This window comes from Emys orbicularis, chromosome 4 (assembly GCF_028017835.1).
Source record: "Emys orbicularis isolate rEmyOrb1 chromosome 4, rEmyOrb1.hap1, whole genome shotgun sequence".
Lineage (NCBI taxonomy): Eukaryota > Metazoa > Chordata > Testudines > Emydidae > Emys > Emys orbicularis.
The window spans coordinates 99,030,799-99,050,585 of record NC_088686.1 but is presented as its reverse complement, the minus strand read 5'-3'; the positions used below and the strand labels follow the sequence as shown (position 1 = coordinate 99,050,585).

At 40.3% G+C, this 19,787-nt stretch overlaps 1 protein-coding gene across 1 annotated transcript in view; it reads left to right on the top strand.

Annotated features, from left to right (window-relative positions):
* The window catches only part of MICAL2 (microtubule associated monooxygenase, calponin and LIM domain containing 2), a 123,625-nt gene that overhangs the window by 55,688 nt on the left and 48,150 nt on the right, over positions 1–19,787 (top strand). The window contains exons 3-5 of the mRNA XM_065402505.1: positions 12,213–12,420; positions 17,048–17,164; positions 19,048–19,149. Of these exons, the coding sequence (XP_065258577.1) occupies positions 12,213–12,420; positions 17,048–17,164; positions 19,048–19,149 (427 nt within the window). The remainder of the gene's footprint in view (positions 1–12,212; positions 12,421–17,047; positions 17,165–19,047; positions 19,150–19,787) is intronic.

Sequence of the window (19,787 nt, the reverse complement as noted above, 5' to 3'; positions counted from 1 at the left end):
ACCCTTTTTTGTCCAGGACAACTGAGGTCCCTGAACGCCGATTCCCTACAGTGTCTTAGGCTGTCACCAAACTAGTATGCTGGCCCTGTGAGGGAGTGTTATGTTAACACACTGTACTATTGGAAACATTCCCAATAATTGTTAAAGGTACACGCTCTAATTCTGGTTAGAATTTATAACTGTTCTGGGTTTCTCTGCCTGTTGACACTAGAAAACAATGGCACTAACAATGCTGAGTGGCCAATCTGTACGTTGTACCTAGAATGGCAAAATTTAAAAAATAAATTTTTATTTAGATATCAAAGATCTTGAATGTACTAGTGTGATTGCCTTGGAAAAGCTCAACTTCCCACTCTAAGGAGTGACCTTCAACACTGCTAGTTAAGATGGGAGTTAGTGATGATACTGAAGAGCAAAATGCATCCTTGATCAGAGGCAGTTTTTTTTTCTTTTCTTTTGAAATATGGGAGGGGTGGACTGGAAGGGAAATGACCTCAGGAACCTAGAGTTATTACTTATGAAGTATTGCATCCCACATTTAACTATAACTGCCACTTGTTATACAGTCGCTATGCTTATGATGATTAGACTTGATGAGAGGAAATGGTCTGCTCCTTTACAAACCTGCATTCCACTTCAAATGTGATTGTTTGTTTGTTACTACCTGAGCTCAGGCGTCATAGGTTAGCTTCTCTTGGTATTTGCCTGTAATAGAATAACCAATATTTAATTAAAACTGCAAATTAAACTATTTTGTGAAATATGCTGAGAAAGTGACTTGCCTTAAAAACATACCCTGTGATATTTTTTTGTTTTTGTTTGTTTAACCCTGTAAACTTCTTGTTTTAAATGTATACTTTAACTGCTAACACTGAGTGGAGTTGTTGCATCTGCTGTGCTCTCTGTAAAGCCCAGGGAGCTTCATTTTAACCTTGTCTTCAGCATGCATCAGCAATATATAGTTACTAGATTTATTTTAAATATCTAAAACAATAACTGTTTCTCTTCTTGGAAATGTTGATTGTACAGTATGTTCCTAGCTATACTGATACAATTAAAAGACTTACGGCATTATTTTTATTACAAGACTCTAAGGACACCCAGATAAATAAGCATTGGTACAGTGTAATATGCTGTCTCTGCAAACAGATATTATGGCTGTGTACAATAGTAATATTCTTATTGTAAATTACCAATTCCTCCTCCTCCTCCCCTCCTCGAAAAAGACTGTGGCTGTTGACCAGCTTGCCAGAGCTGCCTTTAACCCCATATTCCCCCCCCCCACTTTCATTTAAGGAGACAGGTGTGACTTCCATTCCTCAAGCCAGAACTGACTCCCTTCAGGACCTATTAGCCTTGCTTGTTGCGGCCCTGATCCTGTAACCACACAGTAACCTTTCTCATGTAACTAGTCCCATTGACTTTAATGAGGTTACTTTTCCAAGAGTAAAGTTACTCACATATCCCATATTTGGGGCTCTAGTCCGGATCTGAAGTGTGGTCAAGTGGTTAGGGCACCAGCATTAGGACTTAGGAGACTTGGGTTCAAGTCCATACTCTGCCATGTAATTCCTCTGTGATCTTGGGTAACTATTTTAGCTTCTCTGTGCCTCAGTTCCCCATGGGGGGGAGGGATAGCTCAGGGGTTTGAGCGTTGGCCTGCTAAACCCAGGGTTGTGAGTTCAATCCTTAAGGGGGCCATTTGGCGATTTAGTTGGGAATTGGTCCTGCTTTGAGCAGGGGGTTGGACTAGATGATCTCCTGAGGTCCTTTCCAACCCTAATAATCTATGATTCTATGATCTGTGTGTGTAGGTATTTGGGCAGGCTGGGGTCAGGGAGAGACTACAGCACTTGTATCTCCCAGGGATGTTGGGAGGATCAATACTCAAAAATGGTGAGATGCTCAGATACTATGGTGAGGTGGGCGTATAAGTACCATAGATAAATAAACAGGTTCCACTTGAAAGAGGTGAGGCACGCTCTCTTCCCTAGAGGTTTAGCTTTCTACCTTTTCAGCCATTTTTGGCTCACAAGTGTGACAACGAAGAATTTAAAGTTTCTAGAGACACTTGTGTAGATTCTGTGTAATGTCTACCAATTACCAATTTACAATTATTTTTTTATAAGCTATAAACTGTTAAAGCTCTTTGGAAGCTGACAGACTTAAATATGACAAAAAGCTAATGAGAGAGCTGTATTGTACTAAAAAGCTAAAATCCAAAGTAAATTATATAGCTTGGCATGGTTCAGTTCTCCAGTTTTAAAAATGAAGATATTCAGTGTATCTCAAAATCCCTATAAATTGAATGTTTCAATGTGTAAGTGGAAACACACATTTGTTGGATAATGGAGCATAAATTCTGGATCTCTTGCATATGATGTGGTGGTGTTTTTTTAATTTTGAGTTGTATGACAAACACTTATATGTGAGCCTAATGTTAATACATAAATCCGAGAGACATAAATATATGGATATTTGGAATTATTTTTTTTAAAAATGAAAAGCATCTGCATTTTTCCAACTAGAAAGGACAATGCCCTGATTTAGAATCTCTGTCCCCTCACTTAGAAAATCCTGATAAAGAAGGGCCAACTGATTCAATGCATTAATGCATGTGTTTCACCTCTGACCATATGTGCAAAAAAAAAAAAAAGATACAATAAAGATAAGTGCTGTTTGTTAAGAAATTATTTTTGAATAAGCACTCTATAGATTCTTGGATGGATTCCACTAGCGAGTAGCTGGAGAGTTCAGCTGTGGATACAACAGCTGAAGGATTTGCAAATTTGTTGGAACACAACAGCTGAAGGAATGCCAAATTTGGAATTAGGCCAAATTTGTAAACTTTAAATCCTTGGCACATGCCTTTTAAAAAGCCAGTATGAGAGTTTCTGTATCTTTGTCACCTAACTCCAAGAGCTTGGAAGTCAGAAATTAGCAAAGTTGGCTGGTTCATTAGGTCTCCAAGGATAAAAGGCTATAGTCAAATGCTGCTCAGGTCATAAGCAAAAGTCAGTTTTGGTGACAACACGCTACTCTCCTGTGGTCAGTTGCCCACGTGACAATACAGCACACAACTTCACATAATTGGAAGTCTGTGAAAAATGATTCAAAGCTGAGTGTCTTTTGCCATATATAGTGATTAGAAATACATAAGCTTACATACTTACCTCTTCTGTCGTTAAACTTCACCAACATCTTATTTCGGTATTCGTTGATTTTAAAAATGCACATCCAACAAGCTGTAAGTAAGTTTACAAACATTTGAGACAATATGAAGTGGAGTAATGTATGGAATGACTTTCAATGTGTCAAGTTAAGCACACACAAGTCTTTGTAAGATTGGATCATGTCTCATTAAAGAAACACAGTTAACTGAAAATTCACACTTTTTTCTCTCTGAGATTTGTTTTTTAATCTACAGTGGTTATAAGGAACACATATGACACTCATTCCTGTAACAGGAAATAAACAACTTTCTTTAGCTTACTTTATGTACAGTCAGTTTTACTGGAATCTTATATAGTCATTGATCAGCTTTCTCCAATGTCTGTATGGGTCAGCAACATTAGAGAGGGAAGTGGCGGGGGGAAATATATATTTTAAGAGAACCTCTATAAACCCACAAAAATTGTCAGGGGCATTTGGAGGCAGATCTAGTATCTGAAACATCTTTTAATCTTTTGAACTAGATTTCAGGTTGGCAGTGATTTTTTTAATATTAACCTTCCACAACATGGCATCATACCCTTCCTAAACTTACTGCCATCTCCATCAAGCGAAAGCCTAAAGGCTTGTCTACACTTACAGCACTGCAGCCACAATAGCGCTTAATGAAGACGCTATCTACACCGATGGGAGAGCTTCTCCTGTCGGTGTAGGTACTCCCCCTCCCCGAGTGGCAGTAGCCATGTTGATGGGAGAAACCCTCCCATCTACATAGCACTGTCTATGCTGGGAGTTCGGTCGGTATAACTGCATCACTCAGACGTGTGGATTTTCCACACCTCTGAGCGACATAGTTGTACTGACAAGTTTGTAGGGTAGACCTCAGTGTCTTATTCTGTCACCTTTTAATGGGACGACTTCTGTACTAAGGCACTCTTTCGCATAAGGGTGGTTGTAAGGCCCTGCCAGGATAGAGCACCATGCCTAGGGAGTGCACCATGCTCAGTGAGAGTGTGAATTACAGAGTCAAGGGCTGTCCACAAGGATGCTCTGCCTTCCATTACTCTGGTGTGTAGCCCTAGGGACTCTTGATGACAGCTCCTCGACTGACATCCACTGACATGGTGGTTCACAGGGAGCCAAGTCTCTCTCATATGTAGGCCCTGATCTAGCAGAACGCTTAAGCACATATGTAGTCCCATCAAATCCAATGGGACTATGCATGTTAAGTGATTGTTAGACTGGGGCCATAGGCTAGTCAGGGCTCAAATCATAATATATATTATTATTACATATTGCTAGTTCTTGTCACACTTATTAGCTTGTTTTTTGTAAAGGAAAGTTTTGAGTGTGGGTATCTTATTTTGACTGAAATTGCATGTAGGATTCTATCTTTTTGAAAATTGGATATTATCATTTTCTGTCACATTATACAATTTAATCTATATTGGTTATTCTGGTCTGTTGATTCGGGGACACATTTCCCATCTGACTGCACTTTTACATCCTATCACTGACAATGAGCTTATGTGCTAAAATTGAAACTGGCAAATAAAGCAGCCAGAAATTGTCATGAATCTCCTACAGAGCACCCATGTACTTGCCAGAAATGCTTCAATTTTTACTTATAGAGATAAAATAAGGAGCATGGTGCTGGGGAGAACTTCCCATCAAAGCTTCTGTTAGCTGTCTGCTTTAGATGCTCATGCAGCTGTTTTTCCTTGAAACTGTTCCAGGGAAAGGGTCATTGCTGATCCAGAAAATGTATTATTGTTTTATTATATGTTATGATTATCACTCATGGCATCGTGTTTAGTTATATTACAAGTAAACATTGGCCCAGTTTCAGGCCGGGTATGATTCTTTTGCAGACAGTGGAGTTACACCAAGGATTGATCTGGCCCACTGTGTAGTCTCTAATAGTGTCCTTAACTGCCGTTTAAAGAAGAGGTTCAGCTCTGTGTGTGTGTGTGTGGGGGGGGGCAACAGCGAAGCAGTAGGGATTCCGTTATTTCCTGCATACCATGAAGGTATCCACTTCTGATCTCAGTGAGGTTGGAAGGGCATCATTATGGGCCAAGAGCAGTGCCAATGGAAAATCTCCCTTGGGGAGAAGGGTGCAATGGCATGCATATGTGATAGTCCTCATATGAGACAGACGTGACTTTTAGCTGGTGTGGGGTGCATGAGGCTAATGCTCCACCTCCTTAATGCCACAGTCATTTCTGTAGGCAAAGCTTTGTTTTCAGAATTGGGGTTTGATGAAGGAGATTATTTCATTTCTGAAGACAACCTTATCTGGAGTCCTTTTGAGCACATATGTGTTTGGAAATATTGTTCTTTGTGGCTGGGTTTAGGGTTGTGTCTTGCAGGCAGGAATCCCTCCTCTGGGCTGAGTTCCTCTCATTTCACTTGTCACAATTGGGTGATACACTGATGTTCTCTCAGCTCTTACTTCTCTTCATGTATAAATGGAAATGTCCTGACCCACATATTGGATCCATGGGTGGATTCTTGTTCCTGGGTGGAGCACCCCCACACAAGCCAGGGTCTGCCATGATTGATCTGATTGCTGGATCAGGGCCTGAAACCTACCACTTCTTCCCCCTGCCAAAAAGTCTATGTATCTTTCATTTCCATTGTTGTTTTTTTCAGTGTTGGAACCTTTCTAATTTTCAGTTTTAATGTTGCAGAACAGTATTTTTTTTTGTTGTATTTAAAATATTTTTTATATATTCCAGTATTCTTTTATATAGTGCCTGGATCTCTTAGGTAAGAGAATGGCATTGCACTTAAATATAATAAGGAAATTATTATTATTATTAACATGCTGAGTTACAGGCTTTTTGTTTATTTTTAAATACAGAGAGAGAGGATTTTTTTACCCTATTTTCAAGGAGTAGATTCCTTGAGTTCAGGCGTGTAAAGGGTGGATATACTTGCAAGGTAAATGAGTAATTATGTTATTCCTGTAATTAAAGTGAACAAACAGGATTTTTGTCACCAGATCAGATAGTTTTCTCCTTTTAACTTGCTGATAATTATACTGTCCTTTTTGTGTTTGATCTCTGATAATTTAAAACCTAACCCCAGCACCCCCCAAACTGATGGAATTATTCACCTGCAGATCTACAGTACATTAAGCCACATTAGGCTTTTCCAGGGTAGGGTACAAGTGTTGAGGGTTCTTGGTGTGCCTGCTCCACAGCAATTACTTGAGTCCAGTCCTGTTGCCATCTGTCCTCTCCAAAATTCCTGCCTCCCAGCAGGAGGAATCTGCTCAGGGATTGTTGGAAATAAATGTCCAGAAAGGAGAAGCACAAAATAATTCTGGCTTTGCAGAGTTAACTTGTGCTCTTATTTGGCTCAGTAAACTGATGCCAGTTATATCCTACCAATGGTATAGAAATATGCAAAGGGGTTTATCTAGGTGCTACATTTCTCAAATGTCTGGTCGGCAAGAACTCAATAGTTTGACTATCTTTGAGTGGGGCCCATTTTGAAGGTAACTAATACTATATCGTCACTAAACTAGAGAAACACAGAGCATATTGGGAAATGAAGCTTTCATATAAATAAATAAATAAAATTTTTAGTTCAAAACCATTAGTGACGCCAGTACCCACTGCTTTCTCCAACTTTAAACAGAAATAGAGCTCGGCATGTTACGGTCTGGGGTAAGATTTGTATGGAAACTGTTTCTGAAGTATAAATCTATGTCCTCAATGTCCACTCTCTACAGGTACCATAAAAATACCATATTTGCTCCATTAATATCTGAAGTATCTAAGATTTATAAGATATGCATGATTTTATTAATAATTTTTAAAAATATAAAATAACTATTACATAGGATAGTTAAATTTTATGAGAAGAAAAAAATGACCTGATGACAAATTTAAGACCATATTGCAGTTTAAAGTGACCTGTTTATGAAAGAGTGCTTCAGCAAGATGTGTATAACTAGGAATGTTAAAATTACTTTAAAAAGTAAATCAATTGAGTAAATCCACTTCTTATTGATGATTTTGTGTCATGAGTATGAGATCTCGCAATGAAAGGCCTGCTGTACTGATAACCAGAATGGTGTCATTCATGTTCAGGACAAGAATGGCAAGATAAGTAATTGAAAGTAATCTGGATTAAATTATTATGAAAAGTAATGGTACCTTGATGATTACTTTAGTAAATCTGGTTATAGATAAACTGTTTATGGTAAATCAATTACTTTAGCAATCCTGACTGTACAATTGGCAAACAAATATGTGATTTGATCCCTGTAATTCCCATTATAGACAAGGTGATCAATCGTCTTTATATGAAGATGTATTAGCCTTTGGTATTTAAAATTTGTCTGTTTAATCGGTATTTACAGTCTTCATTAGAATCTTGTAATTTCAACCTGTCACTTTTTTCCTAGGGTGTGGTGTATGGAGCAGTGTGACCTAGTGGTTAAAGCTGACAAAAGTGAATCAGGAGCTCAGAATTCTATTCATGGCAATGCCACAGGCTCTCTGGCTCTGATCAAGTCATTTAGCCTCACAGTACTTTAGTTTCTCCATCTGTACATACGTATATAGTACTTAAAGTGCATTTAGATCTGTGGATGAAAGGTTCTGAATATAAAGTATTAATTATTTTAATAAAGGACAAAGCCCTAATTGTAAGCAGGTCTTAATTATAACTTCTTACACTATTTAAAAGTGTATTTTATAGGTATAATTGTAATAATAAATTAATCTTTTGTCATTTTCAAGACCTGTACATTAGCTTGCAAAGTGACAGATAACCATATTATTCTCTTCCTTGTGCACTTTTCCTCCCTGTATTCTTGTCTTCTATTCTGTTCCCATTTTAGTTTAGGACCTGATTCTAGAAATGCTCACTTGTTAGGCCCATGAAATTCAATTAATTAAATTCTTTAAGTGAGAGAAATTGCTCACATGTGTAAGTGTTTGCAGGATCAGACCTATAGACTGTAAATTCCTTAGAGAAGATCTGTTTTTATCTGAGTTATAAAACACCATACACCATGTACGGCCCTATGTAAGTAAAAAAAAAAAAAAAAGTGTATCACCTTAGCCAGAGGAGAAAAAGGATGCAGTGTTCATTCTTTGTTGTGGACTTCACAGCAGTGTAGCCGTTACCTTACTGCTACTCTTTAGTCCTCTATGTAGTCCCTTGCTTTCCTAACCAAATACACTCACTTCCTCCACTTGCAAGAGAAATATGGACAATATGGGGGTCATAGTGGATCACAAGCTAAATATGAGTCAACAGTATAAGTCTGTTGCAAAGAAAGCACACATCATTCTGGGATATATTAGCAGGAATGTTGTAAGCAAGACACGAGAAGTAATTCTTCTGCTCTACTCCTAGGGTGACCAGATGTCCCGATTTTATAGGGACAGTCCCGATATTTGGGGCTTTTTCATATATAGGTGCCAATTACCCCCCACCTCGTCCCGATTTTTCACACTTACTATCTGGTCACCCTATCTACTCCACACTGATTAAGTCTCAACTGGAGTACTGTGTCCAGTTCTGGGCACCACATTTCAGGAAGGATGTGGACAAATTGGAGAAAGTCCAGAGAAGAACAACAAAAACAATGAAAGGTCTAGACAACGTGACCTATGAGGGAAGCTTGAGAAAATTGGGTTTGTTTAGTCTGGAGAAGAGAGGACTGAGGGGGACATAACCATTTTCAAGTACATACAAGGTTGTTACAAGGAGGAGGGAGAAAAATTGTTGATCTTAACCTCTGAGGATAGGACAAGAAGCAATGGCCTTAAATTGCAGCAAGGGCAGTTTAGGTTGGACATTAGGAAAAACTTCCTAACTGTCAGGGTGGTTAAGCACGGGAATAAATTGCCCAGAGAGGTTTTAGAATCTGCATCATTGGAGATTTTTAAGGGCAGGTTAGACAAACACCTGTCAGCCATAGTATTATCTAGACCATACCTATGTCTACACTGGTAATTGAACGACATAACTTTTGTCTTTCAGAGGTGTTCACCCCTCCACCCCCCCGGTCCCTGAAAGACAAAAGTTTTGCCGTGACAAGTGCCAGTGTGAACAGCGCGTTGTCAGCAGGAGAGCCGCTCATTGGGTGTGGAAGTTTTGTTTTGTTTTTTTTGTTGGCAGGAGATCCTACAGACAGTGGCTACGCTGCACGACTTTTAGTGGCACGGCTGTAGCGATACAGCCATGTCGCTAAAGCTGTGTAGTATAGGCATAGCCTTAGTCCTGCCATGAGCGCAGGAGACTGGACTAGATGCTTCTGGAGGTCCCTTCCAGTTCTACGATTCTATAATTCTTCTCCAAAGTTATCTTCAATTACTGTGGTTTTCCTCAGCTGATAGAGGGCTTTCGAAGAGCAAAGTGATCCTGGATCATAAAAGTAAAGGGAGTTTTTTCCATTGGCTTGAATGGGAGCAGAACAAAGCCTTTCAGCCGTGAGTAGCATCTATGTGCCAAGACTCCCTTGATTTCCACAATGCTAGTCGCTACAGCTCAGAGGTCAGTTTCACCAGACTTGTTTGTACGGCAGTAGTTACTCACCATGGAAGAAATGGCTTCACCTGACTGTATGAAAGCAGCGATAAATTCATTACATTCTGAATATGGCCAATAATGAGCCAAAAGACTGGTTTATTAGCGGAAAAAATATAGAGCTAAAGGTTTCACAGGTCTTGCTAGAATGTTTGAAGTACTGTTTCTGTTTTTGCATATAAACAGAGAGCTTGTTTTTTCCATGTGTTGTCTCTTTCACTACTTAATAAAGGTAGAAGCCTCAACACTGTAAAAAAAAAATTAAAAATCTTTGCAATAGATTCTTGCTGTTCTTGGCTCCAGAAGTTTCCAAAATGGATGATAAATTGTCAGGAGGAGTGAGCTATACATCACTGGAAAAGCTCTCCTGATAAGCCAAAGAGCAAATAACTCTAAGACATGCAGATATCTATGTTTATAGATGGTAACCATGGATGGTGGCAAAAATACAATTACTTTTCACAGTGCCCCCAAGCAAGTTGGAAGATACCTTGTGGGGGGAGAGGGGGAAATTCTCTATCTCTCTAAAATTTGAATACATTCATTCCTACCGCTCTGTGAGGAAATGTCAGTGTCTGGGGTTTTATTAGTTGGCAAGAGCTACTATGACTAAATCTCAAAAGACTACTTTAAAAAAAATTGCATGTATTTATATATATAATATTTCTTGTCCGCCAGAAAAATTCTGATCAATCCATGTATGGTCTGTATTTGCAAAGTGCTGCTAGCTGCTTGCTCAACATTACTGGAAAACTGCATAGCTGTAAATGCATTCACTTACTTGTCAGAACTCAGAGTTCCCATGTTAATCATAACAAGTATGTGCAGAGAGGAACTGACCCAGCCTCTGCCAATAATCCCACTCTCTGATCCTGGTAACATCTGTGCTGGATTTTCTTCCTTTGTATAATTAGATCCATTGATGTTTTCTTCGTATTTAGCATACAGTGCGGTATGTTACTCTGAAAGTACAAGCTAAAAATGTATTTTAGGAGTAAGAAGGCTTGGGAAATGGCTGATGGAACTGATTAACTTTAATTAATGATACTTTAATATCTGTAGCATTATTATTTTAAAATCTACAGTACCTGTTCATTCTGTGGAAATTCCACTATTCTTGAATTTTTAGAATATTTTACTTTTAAAAAAGATAACTGTAGCTCTTCTCATCATTGGTTTACATTAAAGCCTGTGCCAAATAATTTTAATCTGAGATGTAAAACTGTAAAATAAATGGACAGACCAAAATAAATAAATAACCCTACTGTTATGAAAAAGAAATGTAATTAAAACCAGACTTACTGTAAACACATTCAACTAGGTTTAAAGTCCTTGCTTTTGAAACTGTAATCACTGTCTGGCTATGTGAGAGAGAACCAAAGGAGCATGTTTTGATTGTGAGATAATGCAGTTGTACTTATAGCATTGATCAACATCTACCTCATAGTCAGAACTCTCTGAATTAGGTCATGCACACCTCAGCGGTCAGCAGGCTTCATTTGTTACCTGAACTGATTTGCTTCTCTAATAATTTGAGGTGATACATATATTATCAAGAAGGGCTGTTTCTAATCAAACAATTTCTGGTAACCAAGTCAGAAAATGTAAGCATCTGATGCACATGCAGTTTTCCAGAAATCACAGCTTTCTGGCTTGTAGAAACTTAAAGCTGCAGGCCAAAACTGAAATCCATACATATATAGGTGAGATTTGTGCATAGGCACTTTGAAAATCCCACCCTTATGTGCCTAAATGTGGACATAAGAGCCTAATTTTAAGATCCCATTTTTTAATATGTTGGTCAGTGTTAAAACAAAGTAGAACAGGCCCAGTTCACAAGTACTGTAAATCAGGGTAGGTCTAATGACATCACTGGAGGTATGTTGATTTACATCAGCTGATGATCTCATCCGTTGTATTCAGAACACTAAGTAACTTGCATTGTGGAGATAGTTTTACGCTAAACTAGTGTAGGAATATTTGGGGATTACTTTTAATCAATGGACTCTGGTCTAATCTGAAGATTGCAATAGCGCATTGATGTGCCTATTTAAAAAAAAAAAAATCTGCTGTGAGACCATTTATTCTTCATTTCCAAGTCTCTCCTGTTGTCTGCTGCAAGTAATTTTGAAATAACTGTTATATCCTTAACATTTATTTACATCTACTTAGAGCTGGATGAAAGCATTTTGACTAATTTTTACCATATTTTTTTCATCAGTTTTTCAATGGGTACTTACTTTGATGTCTGTATATGAGGCATTTGCCAAATTCTATAAATAGTTGAACACCCTCCATTAAGTAAAATATTTGATGAATGTGACTGCTTCATTTTGTCTATAGTATACTTGAATATTTCTGGAGGTATATGATCAGCTCTTGATACAGTAGCATTACTTCAGTTGACAGTTTACACCCTTTAGGTGACTTGGCAATTTTATATTGACTTCCATTTGCATGAACAAACTTCTTCTTTCCTCCCTCAGTGTTTGATTATTGGAGGTGGTCCATGTGGTTTGCGGACTGCCATAGAACTTGCCTTTCTGGGAGCCAAGGTTGTAGTTGTGGAGAAGCGGGACACTTTCTCAAGAAACAATGTGCTGCATCTCTGGCCTTTTACAATCCATGACCTCCGGGGTTTGGGGGCGAAAAAATTTTATGGAAAATTCTGCGGAGGATCTATTGACCATATCAGTAAGTACCAGTGACTATATGGAAATGTACAATTTTGTTGAATGCTTGCTATGCAGAAGACTGGCTTCAGAAATATTAATAGAGATCTTCTGGACTTGCTGTGTAGTGTTTCTTTACCAAGATAGTAATGATACATCCTGAATACACACACAGAGAAAAATCCCCAAAGTCAAGCACTTCTGATTTGCCAAAATTGCATAATCTTATTTGAACGATAACCTAAGCTCCTCGTCAAAGCTTTAAGAGAAACCTTGTGTTTTTTTTTTTTAATTGCTGTCCAGAACCAGTTTAACAGACTTCATTTTAGGGTGCTTTTAAAAGTGTACTCTAAAAATAAAAGGTTTTACAGTTGTATGAATGATACTGCTGCTTTATATCTAGTGCCTTAGTTGTACTAAGTGCCTCACAAAATACCGAAAAAGGGATGGTGCCTACCCAAAAGGGATTTTAACTTAACTTGGACAAAAACAAACCTCTTGAACAGCATCTTGAGTGTGGGAATGTTTGCAGATATTATTGAGGAGGAGAACTTCTAGAGAAAATGGTACCAAAAATAGTAAACCAAATGTGTTAACAAAAACCATGGAAGTGAGTTTTGATCACTTTGGGGGAGGGAGGGCTGTCTGCTTTTTCTTAAAAAGCAGGTGGGATGGAGGAGAGTGACATCTGATTGTGTGGCTATCTGTTTTCATTTGAATGCGTATTCATCACAGTATAACTAGATGTAATTTAGATGTATGTTTGACTAATATGAGTTAGATAGTGGGTTGGTAAACAAATGTCCTTGTACATGAAGGTTGCAAGCTTGGCCCACAGAAGTCAATGGGAGTTTTGTCACTGACTTCTTTGGGACAGGATTTCACCCATAATCCAAACATAAGGATACAGGACATACTTTTACACTGATAAGCCTCCTGAACAAGTAGGCAGACCACTCTAGGGTATTTGCCTGATTGCTTGTATGGTTCGAAAGGATGTCACCACCGTGTGTGTGTGTGTGTGTGTGTGTGTGTGTTTTGTAAAGATTAAAAAAAAATGGCAGGGAAGAGAGGAGAAAACACCATCCTGGCCACTATGGATGTAGAAGCCCTCTACCCCAGCATTCCACACAAAGATGGACTACAAGCCATCAGGAACAGTATCCCCTGTGGCAAACCTGGTGGCTGAACTTTGTGACTTTGTCCTCACCCACAACTATTTCACATTTGGGGACAATGTATACCTTCAAGTCAGCGGCACTGCTATGGGTACCCGCATGGCCCCACAGTATGTCAACATTTTTATGGCTGACTTAGAACAACGCTTCCTCAGCTCTCGTCCCCTAATGCCCCTACTCTACTTGCGCTACATTGATGACATCTTCATCATCTGGACCCATGGAAAAGAAGCCCTTGAGGAATTCCACCATGATTTCAACAATTTCCATCCCACCATCAACCTCAGCCTGGACCAGTCCACACAAGAGATCCACTTCCTGGACACTACAGTGCTAATAAGCGATGGTCACATAACCACCACCCTATACTGGAAACCTACTGACCGCTATACTTCCCTACATGCCTCCAGCTTTCATCCAGACCACATCACACGATCCATTGTCTACAGCCAAGCTGTAAGATACAACTGCATGTGCTCCAATCCCTCAGACAGAGACAAACACCTACACGATCTCTATCAAGCGTTCTTAAATTTACAATACCCACCTGGTGAAGTGAAGAAACAGATTGACAGAGCCAGAATACCCAGAAGTCACCTACTTCAGGACAGGCCCAACAAAGAAAGTAACAGAATGCCACTAGCCATCACCTTCAGCCCCCAACTAAAACCTCTCCAGCGCATCATCGAGCTACAACCTATCCTGAAGGACGATCCCTCACTCTCACAGATCTTGGGAGACAGGCCAGTCCTCGCTTACAGACAGCCCCCCAACCTGAAGGAAATACTCACCAGCAACCACACACCACACAACAAAAACACTAATCCAGGAACCTATCCTTGCAACAAAGCCCGTTGCCAATTCTGTCCACATATCTATTCAAGGGACACCATCATAGCACCTAATCACATCAGCCACACTATGAGGCTCATTCACCTGCACATCTACCAATGTGATATATGCCACCATGTGCCAGCAATGCCCCTCTGCCATGTACATTGGCCAGACCGGACAGTCTCTACGCAAAAGAATAAATGGACACAAATCAGACATCAAGAATTATAACATTCAAAAACCAATCGGAGAACACTTCAACCTCCCTGGTCACTCAATTACAGACCTAAAAGTCGCAATTCCTAACCGAAAAAAACCTTCAAAAACAGATTCCAATGAGAAACTGCAGAACTGGAATTAATTTGCAAACTGGACACCATTTAAATTAGGCTTGAATAAAGACTGGGAGTGGATGGGTCATTACACAAAGTAAAAACTATTTTCCCCCTACTGTTACTCACACCTTCTTGTCAACTGTTTGAAATGGGCTATCTTGATTATCACTACAGAAGTTTTTTTTTTTCCTGCTGATAATAACCCACCTTAATTGATTAGTGTTGTTAGAGTTGGTATTTTTTCTGTGTGTGTGTGTGTGTGTGTGTGTGTGTGTGTGTGTGTGTAATCTTCCTACTGTATTTTCCACTGCATGCATCCGATGAAGTGGGTTTTAGCGCTTGTGCTCAAATAAATTCGTTAGTCTCTAAGGTTCCACAAGTACTCCTCGTTCTTTTTACAATAAATCAAAAAGTTTGTGGAAACCTAAATGTGCTTCCCAACTCTTATTATAGGTGGGGCTGGCAGTACTACCTATTAATAAGAGTGCCTGCCACTTCCCATTTTAGGACCCTGTTTTCAGTTGCTTATAACTTTCCCAAATTTTAGCTCTTTGGCCTGCAATTTTCTATGGCAAGTGTCTGTGTCAGGATGAACTTTATTTGGAAAATTTCAGACAAAATGGTTCAGCTGTTTCCTAGAATGAGGCTAGGGATAAAGACTTTGGTGACCTTTTCTATGAGAAGCTCTCTAGTGTCTCCACAGTTTGGAGCACAGACTTGAAATTTGGCAGGGGAGTGGCTATTGTGTCAGGGATGTTTGCTTTCCCCTTGAAAATCTGCCCAAATTTGGCTAAAGTATAAGCCTTTGAAAAATTGCAGTAGGGCATCCTCTGTAGGTATTTACTAGATCTGAGTCTCTCTCCTGTGCTCTGTGCTCTCCTTGCTGGCATTCTAGCAGTGTGGAGGAGAAAGCTGCCTGAACCAACTGCAGAGGGGACAAGAGCCAAACTTGGGGCTGTGCCAGGGGGAGCAAAAAATGGGAAAAGGAGCCTTTGGGGTGTAGAAATGGCTGGGCTAAGAGACTGGGATGAGAATCCTGAGGAATGGGGGCTGAGGTTGGCTAGGTGAGAAGAATGGGACTGGTATGAGAAGCCAGCGGTTGGGAAGAGATGGGACTAGAGTAGGGCAAAGCTGGGGGGAAGGGGCAAAAGGGTCGAGCTTGTGGAATGGGTAGAAAAATATGTGCCCACTAGAGCTTGGAATAGAGCACTGTCCCCTCCAGAGCTTGAAGTGGAATCGAAGATTTCTCTGTTTTCCGCAAATATCTGTGAAATCCAGTGTCCGTGTCTCATCCCTTCTACTGCTAGTCCACACACAGTTCGACAACTTACTACTGCTGCCATTTACTCCATTAGCTCACATGGCAGAGGACTACGTGTTGGATCAAAACTATGTTAAAAGAACATGATTAAGGTTGCAGAATCAGGAAATACGAAGGTATTTAGTATTAAGGTTGCCTATGCAATCTTAATTGAGCCGCCTTGGGCATATGCATTATGGTACAGTCTTTAACTATGTAACGTAACATACTATTTTTTCCACAAGACCTGTTCCTCATTCAGTGCACAGGCTAGACCTGTTATGTGATGAATCCGAGTTGTATAGTAAAGGAGAGTGTTGTCTGTAGAACTGCTACTTCAGTTGCATAAGTTGGAAGGCGTGTAGTGAATGAGGCAGGGGATTGCAGGAAGAGAAAGGATGATCTCTTGGTTCAGGCAGTGGAATGCTGCGCTGGGAAGTAAATTCTACCCGTGCCCTGCCACAGAGTGATGCTGGGCAAGTCACTTAAACTAAACTTTTCACAGGTGGTCATAAATTGTGTGTATGTGCCTCATTTTCTGGGTGCCTGTCTTGAGACCCTGGGCCCCATTTTACAAATGGGGAACTGAGGCAAAGAAAGATTAAGGTAAAAAATATCCATTAATTTTGGATACCCAATTTGACATGCCAAGGACCTGATTTTTCAGAGTGCTTAGCATTATTTTAATACTCAATAGCTTCAAAACACAGTTCCCACTGTCTTCAGTTGCGAGCGCTCAACACTTCTGCAAATCAGGTCTCAGGGTCTCAAGTGAGGCACCCAGAAAATGAGGAGAACACAGTTAATGACCACCTGAGAAAAGTTAGGCTCAAGTGACTTGCCTAGTCTCTAGGGACTCCAGCAGAGAAACTGAAAATATGTTATGTATCTTTACAGTGCCTAGCACAATATGAGGGCCCCAGGTGCTACCACAATATTAATTTAATAAAGGAAATGCTGTTACATAGTCTAAAATGACAAATGTATTATCATTGTTCACAGGTATTCGACAGCTTCAGCTTATCCTCTTCAAAGTTGCACTTATGCTGGGAATTGAAATCCATGTGAACGTAGAGTTTGTGAAAGTTCTGGAACCTCCTGAAGATCAGGAAAACCAAAGTACGGCTGACTTGTGACTTCAAATCACAAAATTAAGAAGCCAGTAACTTTGTCCTATTGAATTACTCTCACTGTATGAAATAACTGTATTATCATTTGTGAAATAATTTCTAATCAAGCCAAGGTAGCCACACTTCCTCTTAAAGAAACTTGTGCCTTTCTTATGAAACGGTGTATGGAATTGCAAGCATGATAACTGTCATTGTATCAATATACTGATCCATTTAAAAAATATGCCCGGGCCAGAGAAGTAGAGGTTTCTCACTATGCCTGCTGGCATGTGCTTGAGGTTTTGTAGGGAGGCTAGTATGGCCTGCTGCTGTCTTCTTGGCATGAGAATTTTAGATTGATAAATATGAATTTTGAGGATATCTTTAAGCCCCATGAGCCAAATGTTGCTCTTCCTTCCATCGTATGCGACTCCCATTGACAGTTAGTACCCTATCAGAAGTTAGCCATTCTCATTGAATGGTATTTACCAGTATGTATAAATATGGCTGCGAGTCTGTCACAGACACCATGGATTCCGTGACTTTCCGGGACCTTCGGAATTTCTGCAGCGGCTGGTCGGGAGGCCACCTGACCAGTTCAGGCAGCCCCTGGGCTAGCCGCTGCTGGGGCAGTTCTCGGGCCACCGCCTCCCCCACAGCAGCAGCAGGAGGCATTTTGGGTGTGGGAGGGGGCTCCGGACTGGGGGTTGGAGCACTGGAGGGGGTGAGGGGACTCTGGGCCGCACTTCCCTTGCAGGGCTCCCCAGAAAAAGGGCGACATGACCCACCCTCCCTCAGCTCCTGGCTCTGTGCACTGCCTCCACCTGCAGGCACCACCTCCACAGCTCCCATTGGCCATGGTTCCCAGACAATGGGAGCTGTGGAGCCGGCTCTTGGGGCAGGGGCAGCGCGCGGAGCTAGGAGCTGAGGGAGGGACATGTCCCCACTCCCAGGGAGCCGCAAGGAGCCACGTAGGGAGCTTGCCAGCCCCACCAACTTCTCCCCCCTAGCACCAGCGGGGGTCCTGGGCTGCCCATGGCTCTTCTACCTCCCCCCCCCCCCCCAAAATGATTTAGTCGGGTATATAGTACAAGTCATGGACAGGTCATGGGCCGTGAATTTTTGTTTACTGCCCATGACTTTTACTAAAAATACCTGTGACTAAAACATAGCCTTAGTTTATAACGTGGTGCAAAAATTTAATATAGAGTGAGCAAGTTTTCCATTTTATATCTTGGCGGCTAATACTACTTCTGTGTTGTTTTTAATTGACTGTGGGTAGATGAAATGAGATAAAGGGATACTAGTTATGATTGTCAGTATTTGTATTTAGAATATTTGTCATTAACATAAGTACAGGTAATACAAACATTTTCAGATTCTGTTTTAGGTTAATGAAAGTGATGCATCTTTCTCCAAAAGGTTGTAGCATTTTGGCTAGATTTTATTTTTCCCTCTCTTTGTGTTAGATTAATTGGAATCTGCTTAACAGTTTTTAAAATAAAACTATTAGGGTCCAATTCTGCAAACACTTACACATGTGAGTGAGTCGTCGCATTGAGTTCAAGCTGGAACTACCCACGTGAGTAAATTCACTTGTGTATGTATTCACAAGATTGGGCCCATAGTCAACATAATGTTTTATATGATCCAAATGAAGGCGTTCCTTTCTGCCGTCAGCTTGCAAGCTTAACCCTCATTAATGTTAGTGAGAGTGGCATGCAGTTTTGACGTCAGTGGAAGTTGTATGCAGATGTCTGAGGGCAGATTTCGGTTCAGTTTGAAAGGAAAATAGACTCTTTTTTTTATCCTAATTGCTTTCCTTCACATTCTAACAATGCTTCTTCTGTAACAGTGCAATATCTGAATAAGTTTTATTACTTCTATCTTTAGAGATAGGTTGGCGGGCTGAATTTCTCCCAATGGATCACCCTTTGTCAGCATTTGAATTTGATGTTATTATTGGTGCAGATGGTCGCAGGAACACTTTAGAAGGTGGGTAAAAAGATATTCTTAAGCTCAATAACTGTCTTAAAGTACAGTGGAAAGGCTAAGAGCTAAGGAGAACGGAAGGGAATGGGTTTTCTCCTTCTCCCTGTCCCTCTCCCTCTCCTTCAATGCATACGTGTTTGCGTATATGATAGTGGAAATTCCTTTATGGCGTGTCTCCCGCCTCTATTATAGTGTTTTCAGCTGTACCCCAACAAGTGAGACATTTACTTAATTACTGATTCTTAGGGCCATCTCTGCCAGTTTGTAGGGATCATATTGTGGTGGTTAGTACACCTCTACTTCGATATAACGCGACCCGATATAACACGGTAAAGCAATGCTCCGGGGGGGCGGGGCTGCGCACTCCAGCGGATCAAAGCAAGTTCGATATAATGCGGTTTCACCTATAACGCGGTAAGATTTTTTTGGCTCCCGAGGACAGCGTTATATCGGGGTAGAGGTGTACCATAAGTCCCTACTGCAAGGTTAACAAATAACATGCTGGTTTAATTTTATGGTGATTGACAAAAATGTTTTGGGAACCACACATTCTTCATGTCATTGTCTCATAAGTCAGCTGAATATACTTGAAATAATGATCATATGGTGACTGCCAGGTATTTAATGAACACAGCAGAGGA